We start from the raw sequence: 23554 nt of genomic DNA on the forward strand, positions 1-23554 counted from the left end.
CTGTTTCAAACTTAATATCCTTTAATGGAACAGTTCCTTAAAATAAAGCTGCTGCTTTTCGACAATTAACAAAATTACTGTAAATCTTGGAATAAGTCAGAGAAAATCAGAACGTGATGTTTTTAGACACACGCAACTCTCAGTTAACTGCACTAACAGAAATGCAACCTTGGCAGTGATTTACATGCCTGGTTCTGAGTGCACAGGAAGTTTTCTGTTTTGATTTTTCAGAATCAGTGGAGTTGTGCACAAATTGGATGCAATGATGCTGGGACGCTGAAGTGGGAAGATGAGGGAAGCAGGAGTTGGATGGGGAAGTCTCCTGTCCCAGTCAGGCCCCAGAGTTTCTTGGCTTCATAGTGGCTGAAATTTGTGACTTAGGGGTTATGGTCATGGGTTCAAATCCAGACTCCCTCACTTTCAGCATCTTGGCCTATTTTCCTATCCCCCAAGCCAGGATATACCAGACCCCAAGCCGGCACATACTAGCCCCTATCTCACAGTGTTGTCACAGTCCACACAGGACACTCAGATGCTGGCACAGAGTAAGCTCTTGCTAGCTGGCAGCTCTCCTTGCAGCTGGAGAGAAAGCAGAAGGAAAGTTTCCCCCTGGCTGGGGGTCTCCCGCATCCCCTTAGCCTGCGTTCAAATTTGTTGTATTAGGCCCCTGACACTCTTTTTTTGGTTTCCAGGTGGGACCCTCCGTGGAGCCAGCCCCGGGATGCTCTGGGGGTGTGGCTGACCAGCTACCCAGGCCCGGATGCCGCCGCCCCGCTAGGATCGCTCCCCGAGGGCCGCCGGTGGCCCCGCACCCCAGACTTCTGACTCAGGGACCCTGCCGGCCCCACACCTACCAGGCCGCCAGGGGCCGGCGGAGGCCAGGGAGTGAGCTTGCCAAGCCCGCGGCGCGCGCTGCGACGGCACAAGGACCCGGGGGAAGGGGCTCGGCGCGGGCTGGAAATCTTTTAGCTCAGCGCCTCGGAAAAATGACCAGCCTGTTCCGTCGGAGCAGCAGTGGCGGGGGCGGGGGCGGGGGCGCTGCCGGGGCGCGAGGGGGCGCGGGCGCGGGGAGCAGCGCGGCGCCCACCTCGCAGGAGCTCAACAACAGCCGGCCGGCCCGCCAGGTGCGCCGCCTCGAGTTCAACCAGGCCATGGACGACTTCAAGACCATGTTCCCCAACATGGATTACGACATCATCGAGTGCGTGCTGCGCGCCAACAGCGGCGCCGTGGACGCCACCATCGACCAGCTGCTGCAGATGAACCTGGAGGGCGGTGGCGGCAGCGCTTACGACGACAGCTCCGATTCAGATGACAGCATCCCCCCAGAGGTAGGGGCATAGCCCGATCGATCATTCACCAAGTGTTCCAACAGTTGTTTGAAGCTCCTAGAGGACTTGGGCCATACCCCTATTTGGGTCCTAACTCGAAAGCAGCCTTATTTCTCTGAGGGAAACCATACCCAAGTTGGGCAGGGTCCTTATTTTATGGGCAACGATCATGCAGTCGTTCAACAAACATTGAGCACGTAATGATGTGCCACAGATAGTCGTGGACCCTAGATTAAGAGTCATCAGAATCAAGGAACTTGTTAAAAAAAAAATGGAGATACTCAATTCCAGGCTGTCTGCATTTTTCAAGAAAGGCTCCTCTTCTGGAACTTCTAGGTGTCCACCTTGGCCAAGTCAGAGGAAGTTTCTGCCCTTACAGAGCTAGCTCACTATCCTGTGGGGACTAGTAGCAGGAGTCAGCCAGTGACTACTGACTTGATGGCAAGTGCTATGATGGGCGACTGGGAGCTGCAGAGGAGGGCGTGGTTTCTCAGAGGAAGCAGGGGTTAAGCTAAGACCCAAGGAAGAGTGAAGAGTGAGGGAAAAGGTGTGCAGGCAAAGGGAACAGCTTGTGCAAATACTCAGAGGTGAAATAGAGCATGCGTTATTAGGGAACTGGCAGTAGGACCATCTGTCGGGATCCTGGAGTGAGCAGGGGATTGATAAGGCCTTGTGCTGAGAACAAGAGTGGCGCCGTACCCCGAGGGACTGAGAACACAGCAGAGGAGTGCCACTAGTCTTGCTAGTTAAATTCCTCTGGTGGGGTGTGGTGGAGGCAGCAGTGATGAAACCCTAGCAGTTCTCTCAACAGGGAGGTGGCTGGGGTGAAGGGACTGCCAGGTGCTTCAAGACCCACCTGTTGGGTGTGGCCAGTGTTCCCTTGCCCCAGCCATTTGTTCAGTACTCATCCCTCCACACCTCCCACCCCCAGCCTCTGCAGGACTTGCAGAGGGGTACAGAGACTTGTTCAGTGGCAGGGTCGATGCCCACAGGGGCATTGGGGCCGTGCAGCCATGGGCAAGATGAGGGGTCTGTGGATGGGTTTGAACTCCACTGCTAGTGATTCCCAAGCCGTGCCAGGCACAATCCAATCCCCATAGTTTGTTAGCTCTTCTGATCCTCAAACTAGTGAGGTGGCATTATTATCACCCCCATTTACAGTGACAAAACCTAGATGCACATATGGCCTTCGAGTGCTTCTCTACATGGTCCTGCAGGCAACCGCTGTCCACCAATCAGTCATACTACAGGGCAAGCCCTCCGGCTTTTCCTTCTTCAGTGTGTGCCGCCTGAGACTTCTCTCTGGTTGATGGAGAAACTCTGGGGAGTGACATCTGGCTCATCCCTGTGTCCCCTGCAGCACCCAGAACAGTCCTGACACTCAGAGAATGTTTGTTGAATGAATATATGTTGCTGCTGTCTTAGCAGGGCTTTCTTTAGTGTTTTTTTGTTCCCCCTGGGAGATTGTTCCTTTGATCTGCCAGGATTAGCCAGGGGAAGGAGTATTAGAAAACCCAGATCCTCTTTGTAGAAACTGGGGGGTAGAGGTGGGGGCAGAGGGAAGAGAGCAATATTACAGATACAGATATATCCTCAAGTGTGAGCTGGAAGGAAAGTGCACTGTGAACTCTGACCCTTTCTGGTCTGGCAGGTAGGATATTTCCTCTGTCCACTGCCCTGAAGCCCTGTGAAGCTCTAAAACAGCTTCCCCTACAGAGGCCTCCACTGTGTGCACTTCTGTTTTTCTAAGAATCTTGCTTTTCAGACTGAGCTTCTGCTCAGCACCCCTCCTTGGCTGTTTCCCCAGCCCCCCACCTCTGGAGCTCTGCCTGGGCCCAATGGCAGGCAGCTCCTGAGCCAGCAAAAGTGCAGAGAAAAATTGATGAGCAGCAGCTGGAATGGCAATAACTGCTGTCTGGAAAAAGCCCCCTCCCTGGGGGCTGATGGATGGTGGGTTGGCCCTAGGGGTATCCTTGCCATGGAGAAATCTCTTCTGTCAGATAAATGGCCAGACCCCGGCCCCTGGAACACCTGGCAGGCATCCATCACCCACACCGAGATAAGCCAGGAGGCAGTAGAACCGAAAACAGCAGCATCGTTAGAGCCAGGAGAACGACCTCATTGTGGCTGGTGAGGTTGGGGGAAGAGAGGAGGGGGAACCAGAAACATGGCTGGGTTACTCTTCCTGGAGGCTCAGGATCAACCTTTCTTGAGTGTACCTGGCCCTCTGCCTGTCTCCTTGGAATTTCCTTATTCTCCTCCAGGAACCTGTGCAGGAGGCTGTACTGCAGAGCAGGAACTGCTCAAGCGGAAGGGGCCTGATCTCCCTGAGTCTGGGGGTGGTGGTGCTGACAGCCACAGTTATAGGAAACACCAGCAGCTTCCTTCCTGAAACAGTTCCTTCCAAGCTCTCCCCTATCTCACCCATTTCACTCAGACCAGCCTCAGTGGGGACAGAGTAGCGGCTGGGCTCCCAGGTACTGGCCTCAAGGCCCCTGCCTGAAACCTTGTCCCTTAGAGCCCCAGCATCTAAGGGAGCATGAGCGTGTTCTCCGGGCACACCGATAGTTGCCCAGCACTGCTCCCAGCCAGGCCTCGGAGGGTAACCAGTGAACAGGGGTGGGACTTACAGTGTTCTCTTTTCTTCTTGTGGAAATTTGGGGTGAGCAGAGCAGTGGACCGCAAAGCAGCTACATTCTGCTTTTTGCAAAAGCATCTGTTTAAATACTTTCCGCCTCAAAGAGAAGAATGTTAGTGCATTCCAGGCCAGGAGGCCTCTTTGGGTCGGGCTGGCTGTATGTGCACAGAGCGTGGCAGTGTGTGTGCGTGCATGTGTGCACTTGTGTTTGTGCTCACCCACCTGCCCACCCCATTGGGGTGTCCCTGTGAGACTGGGTGCCAGTGCTCAGGGCAGAGGTGTGCAGTGTGGCCCAGCCTAGGCCAGCCAAGTGGCAGCTTAGTCATGAAACCTGCACACTCACTTGGGGTTAAAATGTGGGGCCTGGGGCTCTAGGGTGGAGTAACAGAGTCTGAGCCCCTCCCCGTGTTCTTTGGTCTTGGGGAGATGAGACTGACTGGGGAGGAAAGCAGAGGGGAGCAGGAGGCTAAGGTGTAGAGCAGTGACATGTCCATGACCTGGGATTTCCTGGTTGAAGCTGCCGCCTAGCCCAGGCTCCCCCGTGGGCCTACAGGGTCAGTCCATGTAGCAGGAACCCTGGTCTTTGCCTGGCCCTTAGCCTCTCTTTGTCCCTTTTTCTGACTCCTGGATGGAGGGCGGAGTCCAGGAAGGAGAGCAGGCATCCTGGACGCTCCCCTGGTCACTGTCCACCTTAAGAATCCAGCCTGGGTGTGCAGGCAGTGCTGAGGGGAGACCCTTGCTGCAGAGACCATGGCCAAGATGAAGACTCAGTTCTAAACACAGTATATGGTATTTTCCATGTCACTCAGTCAACCTGGGCCTCATCTGAAGATGGGGATAAAGACCCGTAGCCGATCTTGCCAAGCTGAGGTTAAGGTGAGATCACCGGATGATAAGGTTATCAAAAGTAACACACGTGCAGAAGAGGCCACTCTCACAGGTTAGCCGCTCAGTGAAGTCTTAGCAGCACCCACAAAGCCCGGAATCCCCCTGCACCCCCTCTGAAGAGGGGCTTTCCCACCTCAGAAGAGACCACATTGCTCCTGCTTCTAGCCCTGTGATTTGTTTTGCCTGTTTTTGAAACTTGGATGGAGAATGCTGCTCTGAACATTCTTTTGGGGACATGTGCTTTCATGTCTGTTGAGTATGTCGGAACTGTAGGGTCAGATGTAGTCATGCGTTAACTTTAGCATAAGTCAAACAGTTTTGCAAAGCTGTGCTTGGATCAATTTACATTCCCAAAGCCAAGGCAGAGTTCCCTAATGACACATACTCGCCCACACCTGCTTTTGTCTGAATGTGATTTAAATTCAAGGAAGGGTTTTTAATATTTCTCTCTTTCTTGTCCCTGATACAGATCTTGGAGAGGACTTTGGAACCTGATAGCTCTGATGAAGAGCCCCCGCCCGTGTATTCCCCGCCAGCCTACCACATGCACGTGTTCGACAGGCCTTACCCTCTCGCTCCCCCTACTCCGCCTCCCCGGTGAGAAGCCATCTCCTCGCTGAGCGTGGGGCAGTGCACTGGGGAAGGGGATGAAGGGTGACCTGGCTGGGATTGAGTACAGACACAATGGGAGACGTGGCTGGACCCCTAGTGTATTATCACCCCAAGGGCAGGTATCTATAGCAGCAAGAGACAATTCAGCTAGATAGCAAGGGGCACGTTCAAGATGGAAGCGTTGTAAGCGCATTCACTCAAGTCCTACTGCTGTCTAGGTGCTGTATAAATTCCACAGGAGCCAGAGTGAAATAAGGCTCAGCCTCTGCTTTCTGGGAGCTTAAGAGTCAAGGACGTGCAGGGTGGGAATGACAAATACATGATGTGTGCTCTCCCGAGCTTAAGGAAAACATTACTAATCGATCCCTGTGCACTTTCCTACCCAGTTGAGATGAAACCGCAGAATCTTCCTCAAAACAGTATCCCCAGATAGCCATCAATGATAGAATTAAGTGTATTTGTCACCCCTGATCTGGGGATTTTGTGAGGATTTTTAAGTAATGGAAGTAAGGAGTCTCTTCCTGTGAGACAGCTTGATAACTGGGGAGGGAGGGAATAGACTTAGTCCCTGGAGACTTTCCCAGGTCAGGAACTCTGTCATGCAGATGTCTGAGGTGAAACTGGTCGCCAGCTGGTTCTCACAGTCGGGTGGGAGCCCAGGTGCTTTTGCCCGCTGTCCCTTGGGATGGCTCAGGCCTGGGGTGGAGAGGCATGGAGGACATGATGGGACATGGACTTGTTCCAGTGGATCTTCCCTCTGGGGACCTTGGGAGCCCCAGACAGTGGTAGTGGGGACCTCTGTTGTCGTACAGCTATAAATAATAACAGCTGCTATTTACTGAATGCCCTTCAAATGCCAGAAACTCACAAGGTTCTTTACCTACACATCACAGTCAAATCCCCTCGCAGGTGAGGAAGCAGGCGCTGTTGTCATCCCCATTTTACAGATGAGGAAACAGCCTCAGAGGTTTTATAACTTCTCCATGACTGCAGAGCTGGGATTTGAACCCAGGTCAGATGCTCTTCACTCTTGTATCCTGTTACCTCCCTACGGAGGAAATATTCTTGCACTTGCGGCTCAGGGAGCTGATTGAGGCTTCGATAGTGGTGATAGGGGTGGAGGTTCGGAGTCAGAGGCAGGAGCAGAGCTGGGGGCCTCCCTTCATCACAAGTGGTACCAGGAGGCTATCCTGGGGTGGGAGGTGGGGGAGTAAGTGAGTGGGTCTGGGGGAGGCGCTGTGCAGCCTGGGGCAGGTCACAGAGCCCAGCGATCATTTTCCGTTGACTTTTTTAAAAAAAATCCCAAGATGGTTTTGAAAGAAGTCCAGTTTCTGTTAGGCAGAGTGGTTCTGCCTATTTTTCATAAGGGAAAACTAAGGCTGTAAGAGGATCCTCGTATAAATCTGGTTGGGTATGGTGGCTACATTTCCCCTCCCTGCTCTGGCTGCTATGGGTGGGGTAGGGCTGAGGCAGGGGCAGGACAGTCCAGTAATGGGAGCCTCAGTTGGGGGCAAGGTGACCTCAACACGGACCAAGGCTCAGGAGGCCTTGTTTGAACTCTGACTTTAGATAATTTACTCCTTTTGCCAGAGGTTTAGGGGCCTGACCCAGAAATGAAGGCTTTGCTGGGCTGGGGGTGGCTACAGGGCAGAGAACTTGAGTTGTAGAGTCAGACAGAAGGAGAGTGCTCTCCCCACCCCTTCCTTCAGCTGCCTAACTTCTGATTCTTTAGGTGCCTCTGCTGTGTGGCCTTTGGCTCACTACTTAACCTCTCTGAGCTTCGCTTGCCTCATCTGTGAAATGGGAATACTAATCCCCGCCTCGGCACTGTTGTGAGGATTGAATAAGATGTTGTGTGTGGAGCACTTAGCACAGTGCCAGGTATGGACCAGAACTATCGTCACTGGTTTACTGCTCCTTCCCACCCCTGCTGCACAGCTGGCCTCTCAGGTCAGAGGCCAGTTTTCCCTGAGAGGCAGTGTTCAGTAGAGGCAGGGCCAGCCTCTGAGCACCTGCCTCCTTGCTCCAGGAAGGACCTGCTAAGGCCAGATCTACCCTGAGGCCATTTCTTGGGTGTCTTTCCGCCTCTTCATCCATAACACTCTTTTCCAGTCTTGACTGAGTCACCTGCAATGAACCTTGCGTGTGATAGAGAGATGAATACAGCACTGCCCTGATCCCCCAAGGAGATCAGAGTCTGAGGGAGACAGACGTGGGGGTGGAGGTCTAAGGAAGTCTGCCTAGAGGAACTGATGTCCAAGCTGTGACCTGGTGAAGCAGAGGACAGGATGGCGTGCCAGGCAAGGGACTAGCTTGTGCAAAGGCCTGGAGGCAGGAAAGAGGGAAACGTCTGGGGAATTCCAGAAGTGTCAAGTGGCTGGGTAAGGCTGGAGAGGCAGCAGATCATGGGGGCCTTGTGGGCCCTCCAAGGAGCTTTGACCTTATCTTGCAGCCAGCGGGTATAAGCTTGAGAGTGATGTGATCGGGTTAGTGTTTCAGCAGCCAGAACCTCCCTCTGGCTGCTGGGAGAGATCAGACTTGAGTGGGGCCTGGAGGAGGGGAGCATTACCACCACATCACTGGGTGCCTGTAAGAATGCAGGTGGCAGAGGCAGGCTGATGGGGGAGCATGCCTGGAATGCCAGATCCCTGGGCCTGGATGATCTGTGTGCCTTGACAGGGCCTCACCCCACCTGGACCTCGCTGTCCAGTCTACCTCAGGCCCTGTCTGTCTCTAAAATCCGGGTGGGGTCTGATGTTTCATGGGTAAACCTGGAGAATCTGATGGGGAATGAGTTCTAGTTTTGGGAGCCAGTAGTAGAGGCTCTGGGCCAGGAGATCTTATCCAGCCTTCTTCCCCTTCCCTACACCTCTGTCCTCTGTCTCCTGAATGAGTGTCTGAGGCCCAGGGGGCCCCCTCTGAGAGGCCCCCTGCTGTTTTTCCACTGAAATTACAGTCATGGAAGATTTTTATTTTTCTCCGCTCATTTCTGACATTCCTTTCTGACCACAGTGGCGTTGCCTGGGCTCAGGGCCCCCCTGGCTCTCAGCTTTGGGTTGACCTCATCTCTACCACCCTGTGCCAGGTCCCTTCTTCCTCCAGGACCATCGGCCCAGCAGCAAGGGAAACTTAGGTGAGAATAGGGCCTCACCCTCTCATCTCCCACCCCACTTGGATTTCAGTGAGAAATGGCTGGAGCGGTCCAGATGCAACTCCAGGGCTTTCTGTCTGCAGCTTTCCTGGGTGACTCCGGATGTGATTAGCTGGGAGTGGGCACCCGTGAGCTAGATGAAGCCCCTGAAGCCCGAGGGAGGGTAGTGATCCCGAAGAGGCTTTCTCTGTGCTGCGGCCACCAGAGGTGGTCTTCAAGTCTCCGAAAGATGGGGCAGCCTCTCAGACCCTTGGAGAAAAGTGAAGCCTCCAAGAGTAACAGCAGCCGAAAGATGTCTAGAGAAGTCTGCCTAGACATCCGAGTCCCGAGCAAGCCCTTCCTGGAGAGGGTGGACTAGGCATACGTGTGCCGGGGTTCCCTGGCTCAGTCTGCCTGTGCTGAGCTCCCACTGCTCACTTAGCAGCTTGTTATCCCGTCTGCTGCCGCCCCCGCCCCTCCCCCTCGCCCCCTCCCGGCCACCCGCCCAAAATAGAAAAGGAAAGGAAGTTATTTCTATAGTCAGTGGCAGCCCGGAAAAAGCTCCCCTCCAGTGAGGGGGCGGCAGGATTCCTGGAGCTGGAGCCCAAATCAAAGCCAGGCCCGAGAGCCGTCCCCACCACCCCTGGCCCTCAGCTTCTGTGTGTGTCATTTTCCTGATTCAGCAGAACACGTGTTCTGCGGTTGCCACGCTGCAGGCTGCCCAGGAGCAGTGGGGAGCCCCTGCCAGGCCCAACTGCCCTTAGGTGGGGGCAGCTGGACAGCAGCCTAGGGGCCCGGGCACGTGCCACCTCCCCGCCCCCACCCTCACCCCTCTCCGTCAGCCCCTGCCAGAGCAGTTCTTGAGCACACCTTGGAGCCAGAACCTCCACTCCCACATCTCAGTGTGCCTTTTCAGAACTTTGTTCAAGACACAGCCTGATGAGGGGGTCCCACTGCCTTGGCAGGGAGGCAGCAGTTTCTAGATGTGGAAACTGAGTCCTCGACAGAAGCAGTCTCACACCTAGGTCTACCCTACTGGGTTTTGGCTGAGCCAGAACTGGAGTCTGGATCTGTTCCACTCTCCCTAACCTACTCCTCTCCCCCACCCCCCAGCAAACCAACTTCTGGGCGAGCTGGGCTGTTGGTGGTTATGGGTCTGTGTATCTGGAGCACACCTGAGCTCACCTTTGGAATATCTTCAGGAAAGGCTCTGAGCCCTGCTTGCTTGACAGGCCACTCAAACATCTACTTAGTCCTCGACACCCAAGGTCGGTACCATGCACAGAGTGCACGAGGCCTAGAGACCTTGGGGCACTGAGTGGCTGGAGAGCAGTGAGGGTCTGGAGCAGGGGAGTCCAGCCTGGGGCTGGAGGCTGGGGAGTCAGGAGGCCTGGTCAAGATGAACTGAGCAATGGGCCTTTGTCCTGGAGGCAGCAGAGACCCCTGGGAGCTTTTGAGCAGGATCCTGGTTCAGTGGGCTAGGATACCTGTGTCTGTGCCTGACTGTTCCCTCATTGTTACCTCTTGCCCTTCAGCATTGATGTGCTGGGTTCTGGACTCCCTTCCAGCCAGAGGCGCTATCGGAACTGGAACCCACCCTTGCTGGGCAACCTCCCTGATGACTTTCTGCGCATTCTGCCCCAGCAGCTGGACAGCATACAGGTACTGGGGGACGCCTCCGCCTGCCTGTGCAGCGTCTCTGCTTGCCCACAGTTTGTGCCAACCAGGTTCACTTCCTGATGTTTCAGCACAGGCCGAGCTATTTCTGTTGTCCTGGGGTGTAGGGAAATAATGCTGCACCGAAAGCCTCATTTCCTATCTGGGCTGGAGATTTCCTGTCCCGCCTGGGGAAGGTGACAGCCCTGAGAGACTCTCTGGCTGCAGCCATCACCCCCCGCTAGAGGGAGGTGGCCACCAATGGCAGTGGCCAGAGCATCTTCCTTTCTTCCCCTGGGAAGATCCATGGGCAGCTTCTTCCCCAGATGTTGGCATGTCCCAAGGGACCCTTGCAGGTGGGGGGTTCATCCTGAGCTGGTGGTATGGGGTGAGTCGTGCATTTAGGAATCCCTGTGCAGGTGACTGTGCAATTTGCAGATGACTTTTCAGGATTCCTCGGGTTGTATATGAAAGGTGGGGGTAGTCCACAGTGGGAGGAAACTAGTTGTTAAGCCCTTGCTGCTTCCCTAGCAGAGAGAGCGCTGGTCTGTTGAGTTTGGGCTGATGACCAGGTCCCGGCAGCAGGTACAGGTCCCAGGATGCAGCTGAAGGATCCTGGGAAAGGACATGTGTATGCCCAGATTACACGGCAGCTGTGCGGCCTGTGCCCTTGTGAGTAGATGTACAACATGCTCACTCCCTTTCTCAGGGTAACCCCGGGGGCTCCACGCCCAGGAGTGGAGACGGGGGTCTGCCCCCCACAGCCGGGCTGGGAGCCCGAGACCAGGAGAGCCGCTGGAAGCAGTACCTGGAGGACGAGAGGATCGCACTCTTCCTGCAGAACGAGGAGTTCATGAAGGAGCTGCAGCGCAACCGCGACTTCCTTCTGGCCCTGGAGAGAGGTGGTGCTTGGTGGGGGCTCTGTGGCCTCTGCTTTTGGACTGAAGGGAGTTGATGCTGGCTTTCGCCTGGGCTCAGGACAGGCACGGAGCCTGTGGGTGGTCTGTCCTGCTGAGACACGGTCCCCACAGAGTTATCCTGTGGGAGCCCAGATTTCTCTCAACGGAGCCCTGAATCACCAGCCACCCCATGTCCCCTCCCACGGGACTTAGCAGAAGAGAGGCGCGTCCTCTTAGCCCTCACCCTCCTGCTCCTGTCCGCTGTGTCAGGCACTGAATTTGCCATAATGTATCTGGAACTGCATGAAGAGTGACAGGGTCCCTGGGTGCCAGGCTATTTAGGCACCTCCCTGAACAGAGGACTTTGGAGTTTTTTGGGGGTGGGGGCAGCAGTTCAACTGTCTTTGGGCCAGAGACCCTACTCGCCAGCTTGTTTGTTTTTCTCCCTCAGGATGGGAGTGTTTGGAGTGGGGTGCAGTGAGAGGGCTGGGGGAGGGGCTGTCATGTGAGGGTCACAGTGTGAGAGCCTGTGTCACTGGCAGTATACCCCCAGGGGAAGGCTGAGGCAGGGGAGACCCGAGAATGGTCCCAGCTCTGCAGCAAGGGTGTGGGGGGCTCCGGGCCTTTCCTCTTGTGATTTCTCAGGCTGCTTCTAGTTCTGACATGTCAGTGTTCCAGGCGGTGTTGCCGTCACCCCGCTGGCTCTCTGCAAGCCAGGAGTCATTGTGTGTACACATTGTGTGTGATTCTGGGAGGATGGCCTCCAGCGTCCTCCTGGCACCCAGGAGTTAATTTCCTTGACTGGATATTGTCCTTTTCCAGATCGACTGAAGTATGAGTCCCAGAAATCCAAGTCCAGCAGCGTGGCTGTAGGAAATGAATTTGGCTTTCCCTCCACTGTCCCAGGTAACTGTGCCTGCCTGGGAGAGGGTTGGGGATGGGGGAGGGGAGGGTGTAGGCTGGAGGGGAGGGTCCTGCCCCCATGACTGCATTCACCGTGGAGTGAGGTGTCCCCCCCCATCCCCTCCAGCAACCTGGGGTTCTCAACAATCCAGCAGCTGCCGGAGCCCACAGTTGGACTTGCCAACAGGCTGATGGAACTCGAGGTGCCTGGAGCATGGACAAAGAAACCTACCACACCACATAATGTTCCATGGCGGGGAGTGGGGAGGGCTCAGACTCACAGGGCTTCATCTCTGCCCTGCGGGTGCTTATAATCTCGTGGGAAATGCAGGCGATGCAGCCAAGAAATTTGTAGGCCAAACCAGCAAAGCTGAGGACACACTTGTTGACTAAACATGGCTAGGAGAAGGGAAGCTGAACCTGGGCAGGGTTCATGCACCCATGCATTCATTCAGTGGCTGCCGAATAGCTGCCACTGGCCAGGCCCCGCCCTAGCATTTAGAGGAAGAGAATTTTGAGCTTTATATACAAGATGAGACACAAAATTGCCTCAAAAGTGGGTCAGGCCCTCCAGGAACCCCAGTGGTCTGATGAAGAGCTAGGGGTGGACAAGCAGTTGGGGTGCATGAGCGAGGCTTGTGCTGAAACTGGGGACATGGGGCAGCAGGGACAGAAGGCCGTGTTCCACATGATTGTGGGCTCTGGCACCTGGTTGGTCAGCACCCTCCACACACCTAGACCACCTGCCTCAGGCAAAGAATCAGTAGCTTTTACTGGAAGCAGAGCTCAGGTGCCATGAAGTAAGGGTGGGGGGCAGGACAGGGAGCTCAGCTGATCCCAGCTTGCAGAGAGAAAATCCCATGGAACTGACTCATAAGCAACAAGATGGGCGCTTAGGCCCCAGCAGATGTGCATCTGGGATTTTAACCACAGCCTCCTGTCCTTGATCCTGAATTAACTGGAGACATGAGGGCTGCTGAGATGGATCAAAATAACTCGCAGAGGGCTTAGCAGGCAGGGTGACTCGGGATTAGCTGTGTTGCCGGGTGGAGAGCAGGGGCTTTGGAAGGGCACAGAGACCCGAGTGGATGCTGAGTGAGCAGGGAGACTCTGGGTGGCCCACTGGTCCCCTTCACATTCTTCCTCATTGCCTAATGGGCCAGGAATCTGGGGGGAGCTGTGGATGAGCTGACCTGGAAGGAAGAAGAAATCACCGTAGGTGAATGAATGCCTGCCCTATACCTTCCCTCAGGTACCTCAGTGGCTCGTACCCCATGTTTTGTCAGGATGCAGTGCTGAAGAATGTTTAACAGCCATATCAGGGTGTGGGGGAAGTCCTGTGCATAGTATCTGACATGGTGCACATACTCCCAACTATGGCTGATTTGAAGCTACCGATGTGATGTCATGGATCGAAGAAGTGGTCAGAGAAGCCGAGCCAGGAGCTGGGGGTGGGCACTGGCTCTCTACACACAGAGTGTGGAGCAAAGAGGCTCGCAAAGACGTGTTCCTAGAACCCCGAGTGTCCTCTTCCCTTTATTTCCATCCCAGTTAGGGAAGAAGACTGCCCTTTGTTTCCTTCCTTACGTGGAGGGGTAGGAAGGAGATCCCATCCTACCGGGACAGCCCTGACCACCACACACCTGTCCCGGGGCCTGGGCAACCTCTCTCTCTCTGGAGCTGACCCTCAGAGGTGTTTCTTCCTTCCAGGAACCAGCGACGCAAACCCCACTGTGTCTGAAGATGCCTTATTCAGGGACAAGTTGAAACACATGGGAAAATGTGAGTGCAGATCATGCCCCTTCTCGATACCACCCCTAAGACGACCCTTTGGCCTTGTGGGGAAAAGGAAGCCACCCAGAATTTCTAAAGCAGCTGACTCCTGGTGAACCGAAGTGACATTTTAATCACAGGCTGGCTCCCTCAGCCTTCCTGCCTCACTTCCTTCTGCAGCTGAATCTGGATACAAATTAAGTTTTAAATCCTCTTGAGCCAGCCGTCTGCAGAAAAATACGCTCCCCCAGCCCTGTTCTAGTGTTCGCTTTCTCTGGGCTTGTGGGGGCTTGGCTTGGTCTGACCAGGCAGGGAGGCCCTTGCTCAGCCCACTCTGCAGGCAGGAGGTCTTTGGGTCGGTGACCTCTTCTCACAAAGTTCTGCCCGCCAGGACGTGCCTTCCCATCCCCCACCGCACAGACACAACCATGTGTGAATGAGGCTGCCATCCTTTCAGGCTCCATTTCAGGGAAAAATCTCGGATTAGTCATGGAAATCCCAGAATCAACTCAGGAGGTGGCAGGGAGAGGGGGAGGAGATGGCGGGGGAAAGAAAGCCAAGATGTGTGGCTGTCTGTGGCAGCTGGGGAAGGAATACCCGGATCTTGGGCTGCCTGCTGCCAGTCCTGGCCTGCCGGAGGTGGCCTGTGCTGCCCCTGCAGGCTGACCTGGGATGGCAGCCTTACACCACTCAGGCACAGCTGGGCTGCAAGGAGCCCCCAATGCCTGTCATCTCCTCTGCAGCCTGGGTCCCACGCCTGCTTTCACGTGGGAGGGGGCAGTTCCCAGTCTCTCCCTCAGTCCGGAGAGGCAGCTCATAGGTCTGGTGCTCATAGGTCTTTCTACCCCCAGCCACCCGGAGGAAGCTGTTTGAACTGGCCAGGGCCTTCTCAGAGAAAACCAAGATGAGGAAGTCAAAGAGGAAACACTTGCTGAAGCATCAGTCGTATCCTTTCCGGCCTGGCACTGGGTGGAGGCAATGGCACTCAGGCCCTGAGACCCTGAGCTGCATTCCTGAGGCAGTGTCCTCCTCAGGAGCAAGACCTGGCTCTGAGGCCTTTTCTTCCATGAGCCCCACTGTTCCCTGCCACTTCATCTATCCATGCCAGTCTTGAGTACCATGACCGGCATGGGGAGCAGGCCAGCGGCTCCTGTCGAACTCCTGTAGGCTCAGAAGTTTGTCCTGCAGCTAGTGTACTTTGTCTGGGGTAAATGCATCTTGGGAGAAAACACGGCTCTTCCATCAAAATTGGTAAACCTTTTCCTCGTGTGTCTAGTTAGACTGATCCATAGATCTTTCTCTTCCTCGCTCAAGCATGTTGGCCCCCCTTTCTCCCCTGCAGTTCCTCAAGTGAAAATAAGGTTTTACACATTTTTACTCAGACTCCTATCTGTGCTTGTCCAACAGAGCCCAGAATATTAGAAGCTGAGCAGCTAAAGAGGAACAGGGAGAAAGTCACTTCTCTGTTGGAGAGAGGCAGGGCCTGGCTGCTCAGCTGACCCCAAGAACCCAAGGGTTGGGGTGGGGTGCTCCTAGTGTTAGAGGATTAGGCTGGTATGAGGCAGTCAGGGGCAGGGAGTGGGTGGAGCTGGGAGGACTAAGCCAGTGCTCAACCATCCCTGTGGACAGTTTTCCTGAGTGGCCCACAGACTGGGAGCTGCAGCTTCAACAGCCAACCTCCTGGACGACGTGGAGGGCCATCCCTGTGGTGAGGCAGGGAGGGTGGGAAGCATGAGCCTTAAGTTGCCTGTGATTGGTGACCCTTCAAGAGTGGGGCCTGGGTGTTTCATGGGTGGACCCAACCTGCCAGGGAGGAAGCAGTCGACCTGGGGGGCAGAGCAAGGCCAGCTAGGCAGGTGACCCTAAGAGATAAGCCATATTTGCCTTTCCTTACCACCCCTGAGGTTGGCCCTAGTGTTGCCTCTACCTAAATCTCCACCTGCATCAAAAAGAGCCAGGAGCTGTTTCTAAGGAATATTCTCCAGGGTATGAGGGGTAGACGGGCCTACCCCATGGAAGGGCTTCACTGGAGAACAAAGTGCTGAGCAGGTTTAGTCTCTGGGCTTCAAGGTCCTTCACCAGTCAGTCCCTCCTACAGGCCAGGTGGGCCAGAAGACACTGCCTGAAGCCCTACCATCCACAGCTGAACCCCAGTCCTCATGCTCTAGAGCAGGGGCCCCTTTAGTGGTCAGAAGTCCTCCAAAAGAGGATTTATAAGGACCTTGGAGGTCATCTGTATCATCCAGTTTCCCCATCCCACTTGACACATGAGGGAAGAACTTATCCAAAGTCTCAGCTCAGTGATGGAGCCGGCCAGCAGCCCGGTGGCCTAACCCTGCTCTGGGCCCTGTTGCCAGACCCACACATTGCCCCTGGGGAATCAGTGAGTCCCCAGCAAATAAAGGGGTAGAGTTGACTCCGTGCTCTTGCCCTCCTGGGGGACATGCCTGAGCGAGGCCCAGCAGGGTAGAGGATGAAGCAGCTTTCCTCTGCTTTTCAGATGAAGACTTCCAGGGAAGGCGACAGGAGGTGCCCAAGGTGGAGGAAACCCTAAGGGAAGGACAGTAAGAGGTAAGGCCTGGAGCCATGGGGTGTACCACACCCCATACCCTGGGGGGTCCAGAGGTCCTGGACTTCTTCCCTCACAGTGTGACAGTGTTCATGGGCTTCTGCCCGGGAACTGGTTTGCATTTCTTTTCCTGGGTTATTTATTCAATTGACAAAAGGTAATCAATCACACCAGAGACTGGAACAGGTAAAAGATGACCTTTTGATCTCGTATAGCGTACAGCCCAGTTGAGAAGACGGGATACCCAGTGCACGCGAAGAGGACTCTAGAAGGAACTGGGATGGCCTCACCACTCAGTGTGCACGCGAACGCTCTCCCCTGCCTGCTTGGGTGGCTGGCGTAGGAGCTGCCACGGCCTGATGAATGGCCCCTCTCAAGGCAGGGGTATCTGGCTGGAGTCCCCTCACCACCCCCCAAGCTGCTTCCCCCCCCCATTCTTCCTGTGCATCCCTGGGGTGGGGTGAGGTTGGGGAGAAGCAGGCAAGGTCCACGCCTCCTTTAGGCTGCAAGCTGCACCTGTCTCTCTTCCAGCCCCTCAGGAAGCTCCCGGCCTGGCCGTGTGGTCAGCATCGACAAGCTTTTTTGAGTTGATGGGGCAGGTGTGGCCCTGCTTTAAACTCTGGAGAGATCCTTGCTTCCCTCAGAACAGTTTCAGTGGAGGCGAGATGAATCAGGCAGCCAGGGACAGCACAAGCATCCTGTCACCTCAGCTGGGGCGGCTGGTGTTCAGTCACCTCTCAGAGGTCTCCCCATTGCCCCCACCAGCACTTCTAGGCCCCTCAAATTTTCTGCAGCTTTCCCTCACGCACCAAGTGTACCCCAGGCATCACCTCCCAGGGAAGACCCCTTCCCACAGGTTTCCCACAGAGCATCCCCTGTACCGGGACCTTGCTCATCATTTCATTCCTGAGTCATCAGCTTTACCCTCTCTAGCTCCTTCTGCAAGTCTGCCTCCTCCTCCTCCCATCTAAAAGCCAGGAGTACTGTTTTCCTTCATCACCCAACTTGCAAAAATGGTTTCCTCCTCCTCTACCACCTGTTGCTACCACTCCAGGTTGACACAAGGTCGCCTGCCTAGTGCAGGGGTTTCCTGCTCCGCACCCCGCCCTTCCCTTGGCTCCTGTGACCCCGGGAATCCTGCACCGGCTTCCCCTCTGCCGGGTGCTCCCCTTGTGATGTCCGGTTCTCACTGCTCCTCACGCTCCCTCAATTCTCCCTTCCCCCGCTTCCAAGTGTCATTGGGACAGCGCCTCTGTCTCCTGCAGCACCAGCAGGACTTCTGTGCCGTTGGCTCCAAAATCTGAGTCCCGCTGTCTTCCAAAACCATTTCCCCCGCAGCACCCATGATTGTCCTTCTAGACCTGGCTATGAACTCACAAAGCCAGTCTCTCCCCGACTTCCCCAGTTTATTTCTCCTTCCTTCCATCATCGCCCTGGCGGACTCGGTCACCTGGTTACCAGGGCTGGCCTCTTCACTGCCCTGCTCTGTTCACCCCATTAGCAAAACACTTTAGGTCCGTATCTCCTTAGATGTTTGACTGGGTCTTCTGAGCAGACGGTTTGTCAACTCCTCAGACTGGTACCTGGGAGGCACCAAAGTCTAACCCCAGTTTATTTTTCTGCCCAACCAAGGTCCCCTTGTTTCAGCTCCCAGGAGCTACTGCTCTCTCGGAACAGGCACTTCCCCAGCTCTCAGCCTTGCCCAGACAGTTGCTTCCCCCAGGATTGCAGCCCCTCACTCTGGCTCTAGCTGCCAACGTCTTGTGGTTTTCTAAAAGTCGGGATTTTTCCAGGAGCCTGGATTGGCCAGTGTAGAGAAGGTGACACAGGAAGAGCCCCAAGCCTGACAGGGTCCCTGGAGGAAGGGGCGGTCTCTGTTTTTGGTAATTTCTGCCCCAGCCTGTCTCTGCAGGAACCAGCGAGCCGGAAAGACCACTGGGCTCCACTGACACCCCCATTCCTTTTCCTTACCAGATGCCAGCAATTCTCTCCAGAGATGACCTGACCCAGCGGAGGCCGCCGGAAAGCAAAACCGGCCCCAGCTGAAGGGCCCAGCTGCCGCCGGACAGATGGTGCTTGAGTCTCGAGGCCCAGTGATTCTCCGGCCACAGTCCAGCCCAGCCACTGCCACTTTCCATGGGACTAAGAACTTCGGAGTTTCGTGCTGTGATTGAAGGGGTGGGGGGCGGCCAGCCACAGCCCTTTTGTTCAGCCAGGCTGTGCCAGGGGCAATGAATGAAAGCTGACAAGGCTGGAGTCTCTTTGACCAGAAGCTGGAGCCCAGCCTCCCTCCCTCATCTCCCCAGCTGGGTCACAGGCGTTGCCCAACCCCCTACTCCCCTCCCCACCTCTCTTCTGGGCACCCCATGTGTGCTCTATTCCCACACTACCTGCATCTCAGCCATTCCAGTGGCTGCTGACCCTGAGCAACCCCTGCAGAGCTCTGGGCTGGGAGAGTGGGGGCTGCCACTCCCCCACTCTGAGGAGTGCTGGACCTCCAGAGGGGGCCCTCACAGGGATGGGGAGGGTGGCCACTCTGGAGCTGGTGAGGGCTCTTGTTAGGTGGGGGCAGTCTACTTTGGCAGAAGGCAAAAAGCCGGTGGGACCCTGGAGTCACCCAGCTCAGGGCTCACAGGGGCTCTGACACCCCAGCTGGACCAGAAGTCCTGCTGCCCCCTCAGGGTGGGCAGTGAAGGGTAATGAAGTGACCCTGGAGAAGAATGCAGGACTAGGGAGCAAAGAGCTGCCAGCCTAGGAGGGAGCACCTGGCGGGTACCCCTTGCCAAGAGCAAGAAAGTGGACCCGAAGAGGACTTTTACCGGTTCTCTGAATTTTACCACGCGGCCGACCACTGCCAGCCCGAGGGAAGCGCCCCAGTCTTTGGCCCCGCGGTCCCGTCTAGCAGAAGCTGCTCTCTCCGGAGAATACGGAGCCCTGGGCAGGCCCCAGGCTGCAGGGCCCGGGAGCGCGGAACCTGCCCGGGTCAAGAGCGGGAGGCTGGGAGTGGGAAGCCTTGGCAGGGCCCCCGCGGCCGCAAATCACCCCGAGATAATGAGGGCGTGGCGGGCCCGCGGCGGAGGCGAGACCGCGAGGCTCCCTGCCCACCCACCCCCATTGCGGTCAGAGCGCAGCGCCGGGCCGGGCGCGCCCCTCCCTGGGCTGCTGAGAGGCGGCCGCCCCGAGCATGACCGAGTTTGGAAGCGTGTGTGGGGCCGGCCCTCTGCTGCTCCCCCGGGGGTCCTCCGTCCCGCCAGCCCGGGCTCCGGATGGGTCTGATTCGGGGGACACGGAAGGAGCTCTGGGCTGCGGCCGTGACCCCTCCCGAGCCAGGGCCCCAGCAACGCGGGGGAAGCCCCGGCCCCACGTCTGTGTGTGTTGCTTTGTTAGTTCCCCCACCCGCCCTCGATGTGTGGGTTTTTTCTTGGAGCTGTTTCATAGGAATTCCTGTAATAAAGACTTGGTGTTCTCGGTGCTCTGCTGTAGCCAGGGGCGTGGGCTGGCTCCCCCCCACCCCACCCCACCCCACCCCACCCCAGCCCCGCAGCCCGCCGAGGCCGGTTCACCCGCGGCCAAAGCAAGACCCAGAGGGCCCAGCCCTGACACCTGCCCGCAGGGGAACCTCGCGACCTGCTGGCTTTGCTCTGCCCCGTCGTCACCTGCCTGTTTGCCCTGGAAAGTAAACCGCTTGCTGATAGGCGGGACAAAGAAAAGCCAGTCTGTTGCGAAAACTCCAGCCGGTCACCTCCCTACATAAACAATGCTTCTGGAGTAGCGGCTGGCCGCACTGGCAGGGGTGGGGATGCAATCTCAACTGCAGAGAGACTGCAGAGATCTTCCAGTTCAACTATGCCCAGTTCCCCTCCGGCCGGGTAGACTGCCTCCCACGCAGGGAGGAAGCCCCCGCAGGGCACTTCTCAAGGTTAAAAGTTCTTTGTCTTGAACCCAAAGGCCCCTAGACCTTCCACCACATCTTGTTTCTGGACTCTGGGCCTCCCAGGCCAAAGTCGCAGCTTCCCCCCAACCATATTTGAGCTCATGATGGACTCTTGGCTCTGAACAAGCTATTCCAAGCCCTCAGCCCCCCTACAAAGGGGCTCCCTTCCCCTCCAGCCAGGCCCCAACCCCAAAGGGCTGAAAGCCAGCTTGCGTGTGAAAGGGAACAGCGGAGGCAGTTTGGTTCCTTTTAAAGCGCCGCCCTCTCTCAGGTGATTCAAATTGACTATCAAGCGTGAGGACCAGCACAGAGGCAGTCTGTCAGGTGTTTCTTGTCAGCCCAATTAATCTCACCCAATGATGGCCATATAGATGATGAAAGACAGTTCAGGGAGGTGAAGTCACTTACCCATGATCAAAAGGCCAACAAGATATGATGACAGAAAACTGGGCCCCCACACCCCACCTGTGTCCCATCCTCCAGCCCTGCTGCTCAGGGTGCTCTTTGGGCCTCCAGCACAGGGACCCCGGGAACTGGTTAGACACGCGTGTCATCAGGTGCTACTCCTGAGCTCTTGAATCTGATTGTGGAGTGTATATCAAGTCCTCTGATGATTCTGATAGATGGTTCCATTTGAGGACCACAGTTGTACAGCCTGGCTCTGTGGGCCAGCAGTGTCTGTGTCGCGCAGGAGCTCTCTGTGCTCCACAAATTGCATCTATGCAAGGGATCTCAATCCTATCACCTGTGCGAAACCACCTCAGCTCTACCCCACACCGCCTGAACCAGACCATGTATTTCACAGACGGCTCTGGAGACGCGTGTGCACGTTAAGACTTGAGAAACACTACTCTAGAACACTGGTTCTCAAACTCACTGTTCATTGGGATCGTTTCTGAAACTCGAGTGCTATTCCCAGAGATTCTGGTTTAATTGGTTTGAGATTTAGCCTAGGAATCAGATTGTAAAAGCTTCTCTGAGATTCCAGTATGAGGCAGAGTTTGAGAACCATTCACCATTTTGCCTTTTAGTGTAGATGAGGCCGAAGGTAATATGCAAAGAGGGGGACATGGGGACACAAGGCAAAAAAAGCTTACCGGGTTCACTAGTCATGCAGATGATGATGCCCCCACTTTGTGATGCACGCCTCCTGGTTAAACAGGGTGTAGAGAACCCGGGAAGGAGTTGGGGTGGGCGAGATGACTACTCTCCATACCACGGTCAGCAAATTCTATGCTCCTAATCCACAAGATGTTGCTCCCAGATTTTCCTGCAAAAGCACTGAGCCAGGCCAGCTGGAGTCTAGTTCAGTCAGTGCCCCTTATGCTCTGGTGACCCCAGGGATTGATCCCAAGTTGAGAGAACTCTGCCCAAAATTGGCCTGGTCTGACCATGCTGAGGGCTCAACCCTCCCCCTGTAAGCTGAAGCAGCTGGTACTGGATTGAGGCAGAAGGAAAGACAGGAGAATATAGTTTGAAGAAGGCAAAAGGCAGTCTAGGTGTGGGATGCTAAAGAAGATAGCTGCTTGTTGAGTGCTTACCGCATACAGTCACTGCTCTGGGTGCTTTCCATGTTATTTTACCTAACCCCCACAACTATTATATGAATCAGTATTATTACTCCCACATCACAGATTAGGAAACTAAGGCAAAAGATGATAAGGTTCTTACTCCAGTGACCTCTAGGAGTCATGGATTTAAGCCTGGGCAGCTGAACTCCAGAGCTTGTGCCTAAATACTAAGCTGTATATTGGGGTGGGGGAACAGGTGATAGGACCAAGATCCCTTGCATAGATGCAATTTGTGGAGCACAGAAAGGTCCACCTGATTAAAAACAACTTCCTAGTAATGTGAGATTGGACAGTGTACCTGGAACTCACCTTTTAGCATTTCTGGTTTTAAAATCAATCTCTTAGCATTTTATTAAATATGCATTTGAGAGGGGAGCACATGAGCTCCTTTGCTCATCAGCACACCATAGATTAATTTGTTGGATTAGCTGACCAGACCAGCTGGAAAAAGGTTTGGAAATTTCTGGAGTGATGGTGTGACTGAAGGAGGTTGTGTAAAACTACTGCCACCTGGTGGTCATATGGTAGAAGTGGCAGTCGCTGGCCGCTGAGCCCAAACACCATTTTTCCAGAAGGAATACATGAGACCCATTTGGCCTGAGGCCAAACAGACAGAAGGGAAATTTACTCTGTTCAGTCATGTGTTTTGTAAAATTTGCAAAACAAGGATATTTTTGTCCTTTTTTTCCTCAAAAGGATCACTAAGATTATATAAACTTCAGACCCCACAAAAACAGCATTGATCTGCTTGTGATTTCTAGAGTCAAAAGTCACAATTCTTTATCAGGTCAAGAAGCCAGGGACTCTGAAGTGAGGCGTTGTGAAGCTCAGTACAAGCTCAGCACAAGCCTGCCTTGCTGTGACCTTGCTATCCAAAGTATGGTCTGCCAGCCCAGAGACCTGCTGCTCTGGTTTCCCAGGACTAAGTGGTTTCCTTGAATGTGGACCTTTTAATACTAAAATAGGGCATGTCCTGGGCAAATGTGAGCCACCCTATCTGCAGACTAGCAACACTGGCATCAGCCGGAAAGGAAAGCTTGTTAGAAATGCTGTCTCAGGGGTCTCCCTGGTGGCGCAAGGGGTTACGTCTTAGCACTGTGAAGCTATTGGCAGCCACTGCAGCGTGAGTTTATGAGTTCGGTAGCCGGAGCTACCCATATGGTACAGCAGACCTCTCCTGTCTCGCCCGCTGCTCCCCTCAGCAGTGTATTTCAGTCATTTTGCCAGTTCTGCTCCCCACTCTGTCTCTGGTGAATCCTCTCACACCCAACACCTCTGACCTACACCCCAGCTCTTGTATGCATAAATAAATCAATCTTTAGCCTGCCCTGAAATGTCTGCCCTCAAGGATCTACTCTGCTGGGAAAACCCCACTGAGCAGTTCCAGTTGCCTTTAATTCCAGTAATAAATGGTCAGACTGCTGAGCTCCAGGGATACAGACCTCCCAGGGCTGGTGCAGGCATAATGTACTTCTCCCTCTGCCTAGGGAGCAAGGCTTCTATTTGCTGAAGAAATGAATCAGCAACTGTGTGACAACTCCTTGCAGATTGTTAGGCATGATTTAATTGTAGGGCATGATTTTCCTTAGGTGTGGAAATCATTATCATCAGCACCCCAATTAACTGAGAAGTTACTACACACCAGGCACT

At 55.0% G+C, this 23554-nt stretch overlaps 1 protein-coding gene across 2 annotated transcripts; it reads left to right on the forward strand.

Moving 5' to 3' along the window:
* Nucleotides 1-986: 986 nt before the first annotated feature.
* Nucleotides 987-18557, forward strand: CUEDC1 (CUE domain containing 1; the record flags this gene model as incomplete). 2 transcript variants are annotated; one of them, XM_084238829.1, is made up of 10 exons in its annotated part: nt 987-1331; nt 5327-5454; nt 10135-10261; nt 10965-11157; nt 11977-12060; nt 13768-13839; nt 14682-14775; nt 15480-15538; nt 16331-16401; nt 18374-18557. In XM_084238829.1, 9 exons carry the CDS (start codon nt 987-989, stop codon nt 16396-16398), a joined length of 1170 nt encoding a protein of 389 aa, XP_084094955.1. The 2 variants fall into 2 exon arrangements, with proteins under 2 accessions (XP_084094955.1, XP_084094956.1); XM_084238830.1 differs by lacking the exons at nt 16331-16401; nt 18374-18557 and adding an exon at nt 16301-16302 and having other exon boundaries at nt 15480-15535.
* Nucleotides 18558-23554: the final 4997 nt, after the last annotated feature.

This window comes from Talpa europaea (assembly GCF_964194135.1).
Source record: "Talpa europaea genome assembly, chromosome: 7".
Classification (NCBI taxonomy): Eukaryota; Metazoa; Chordata; class Mammalia; order Eulipotyphla; family Talpidae; genus Talpa; species Talpa europaea.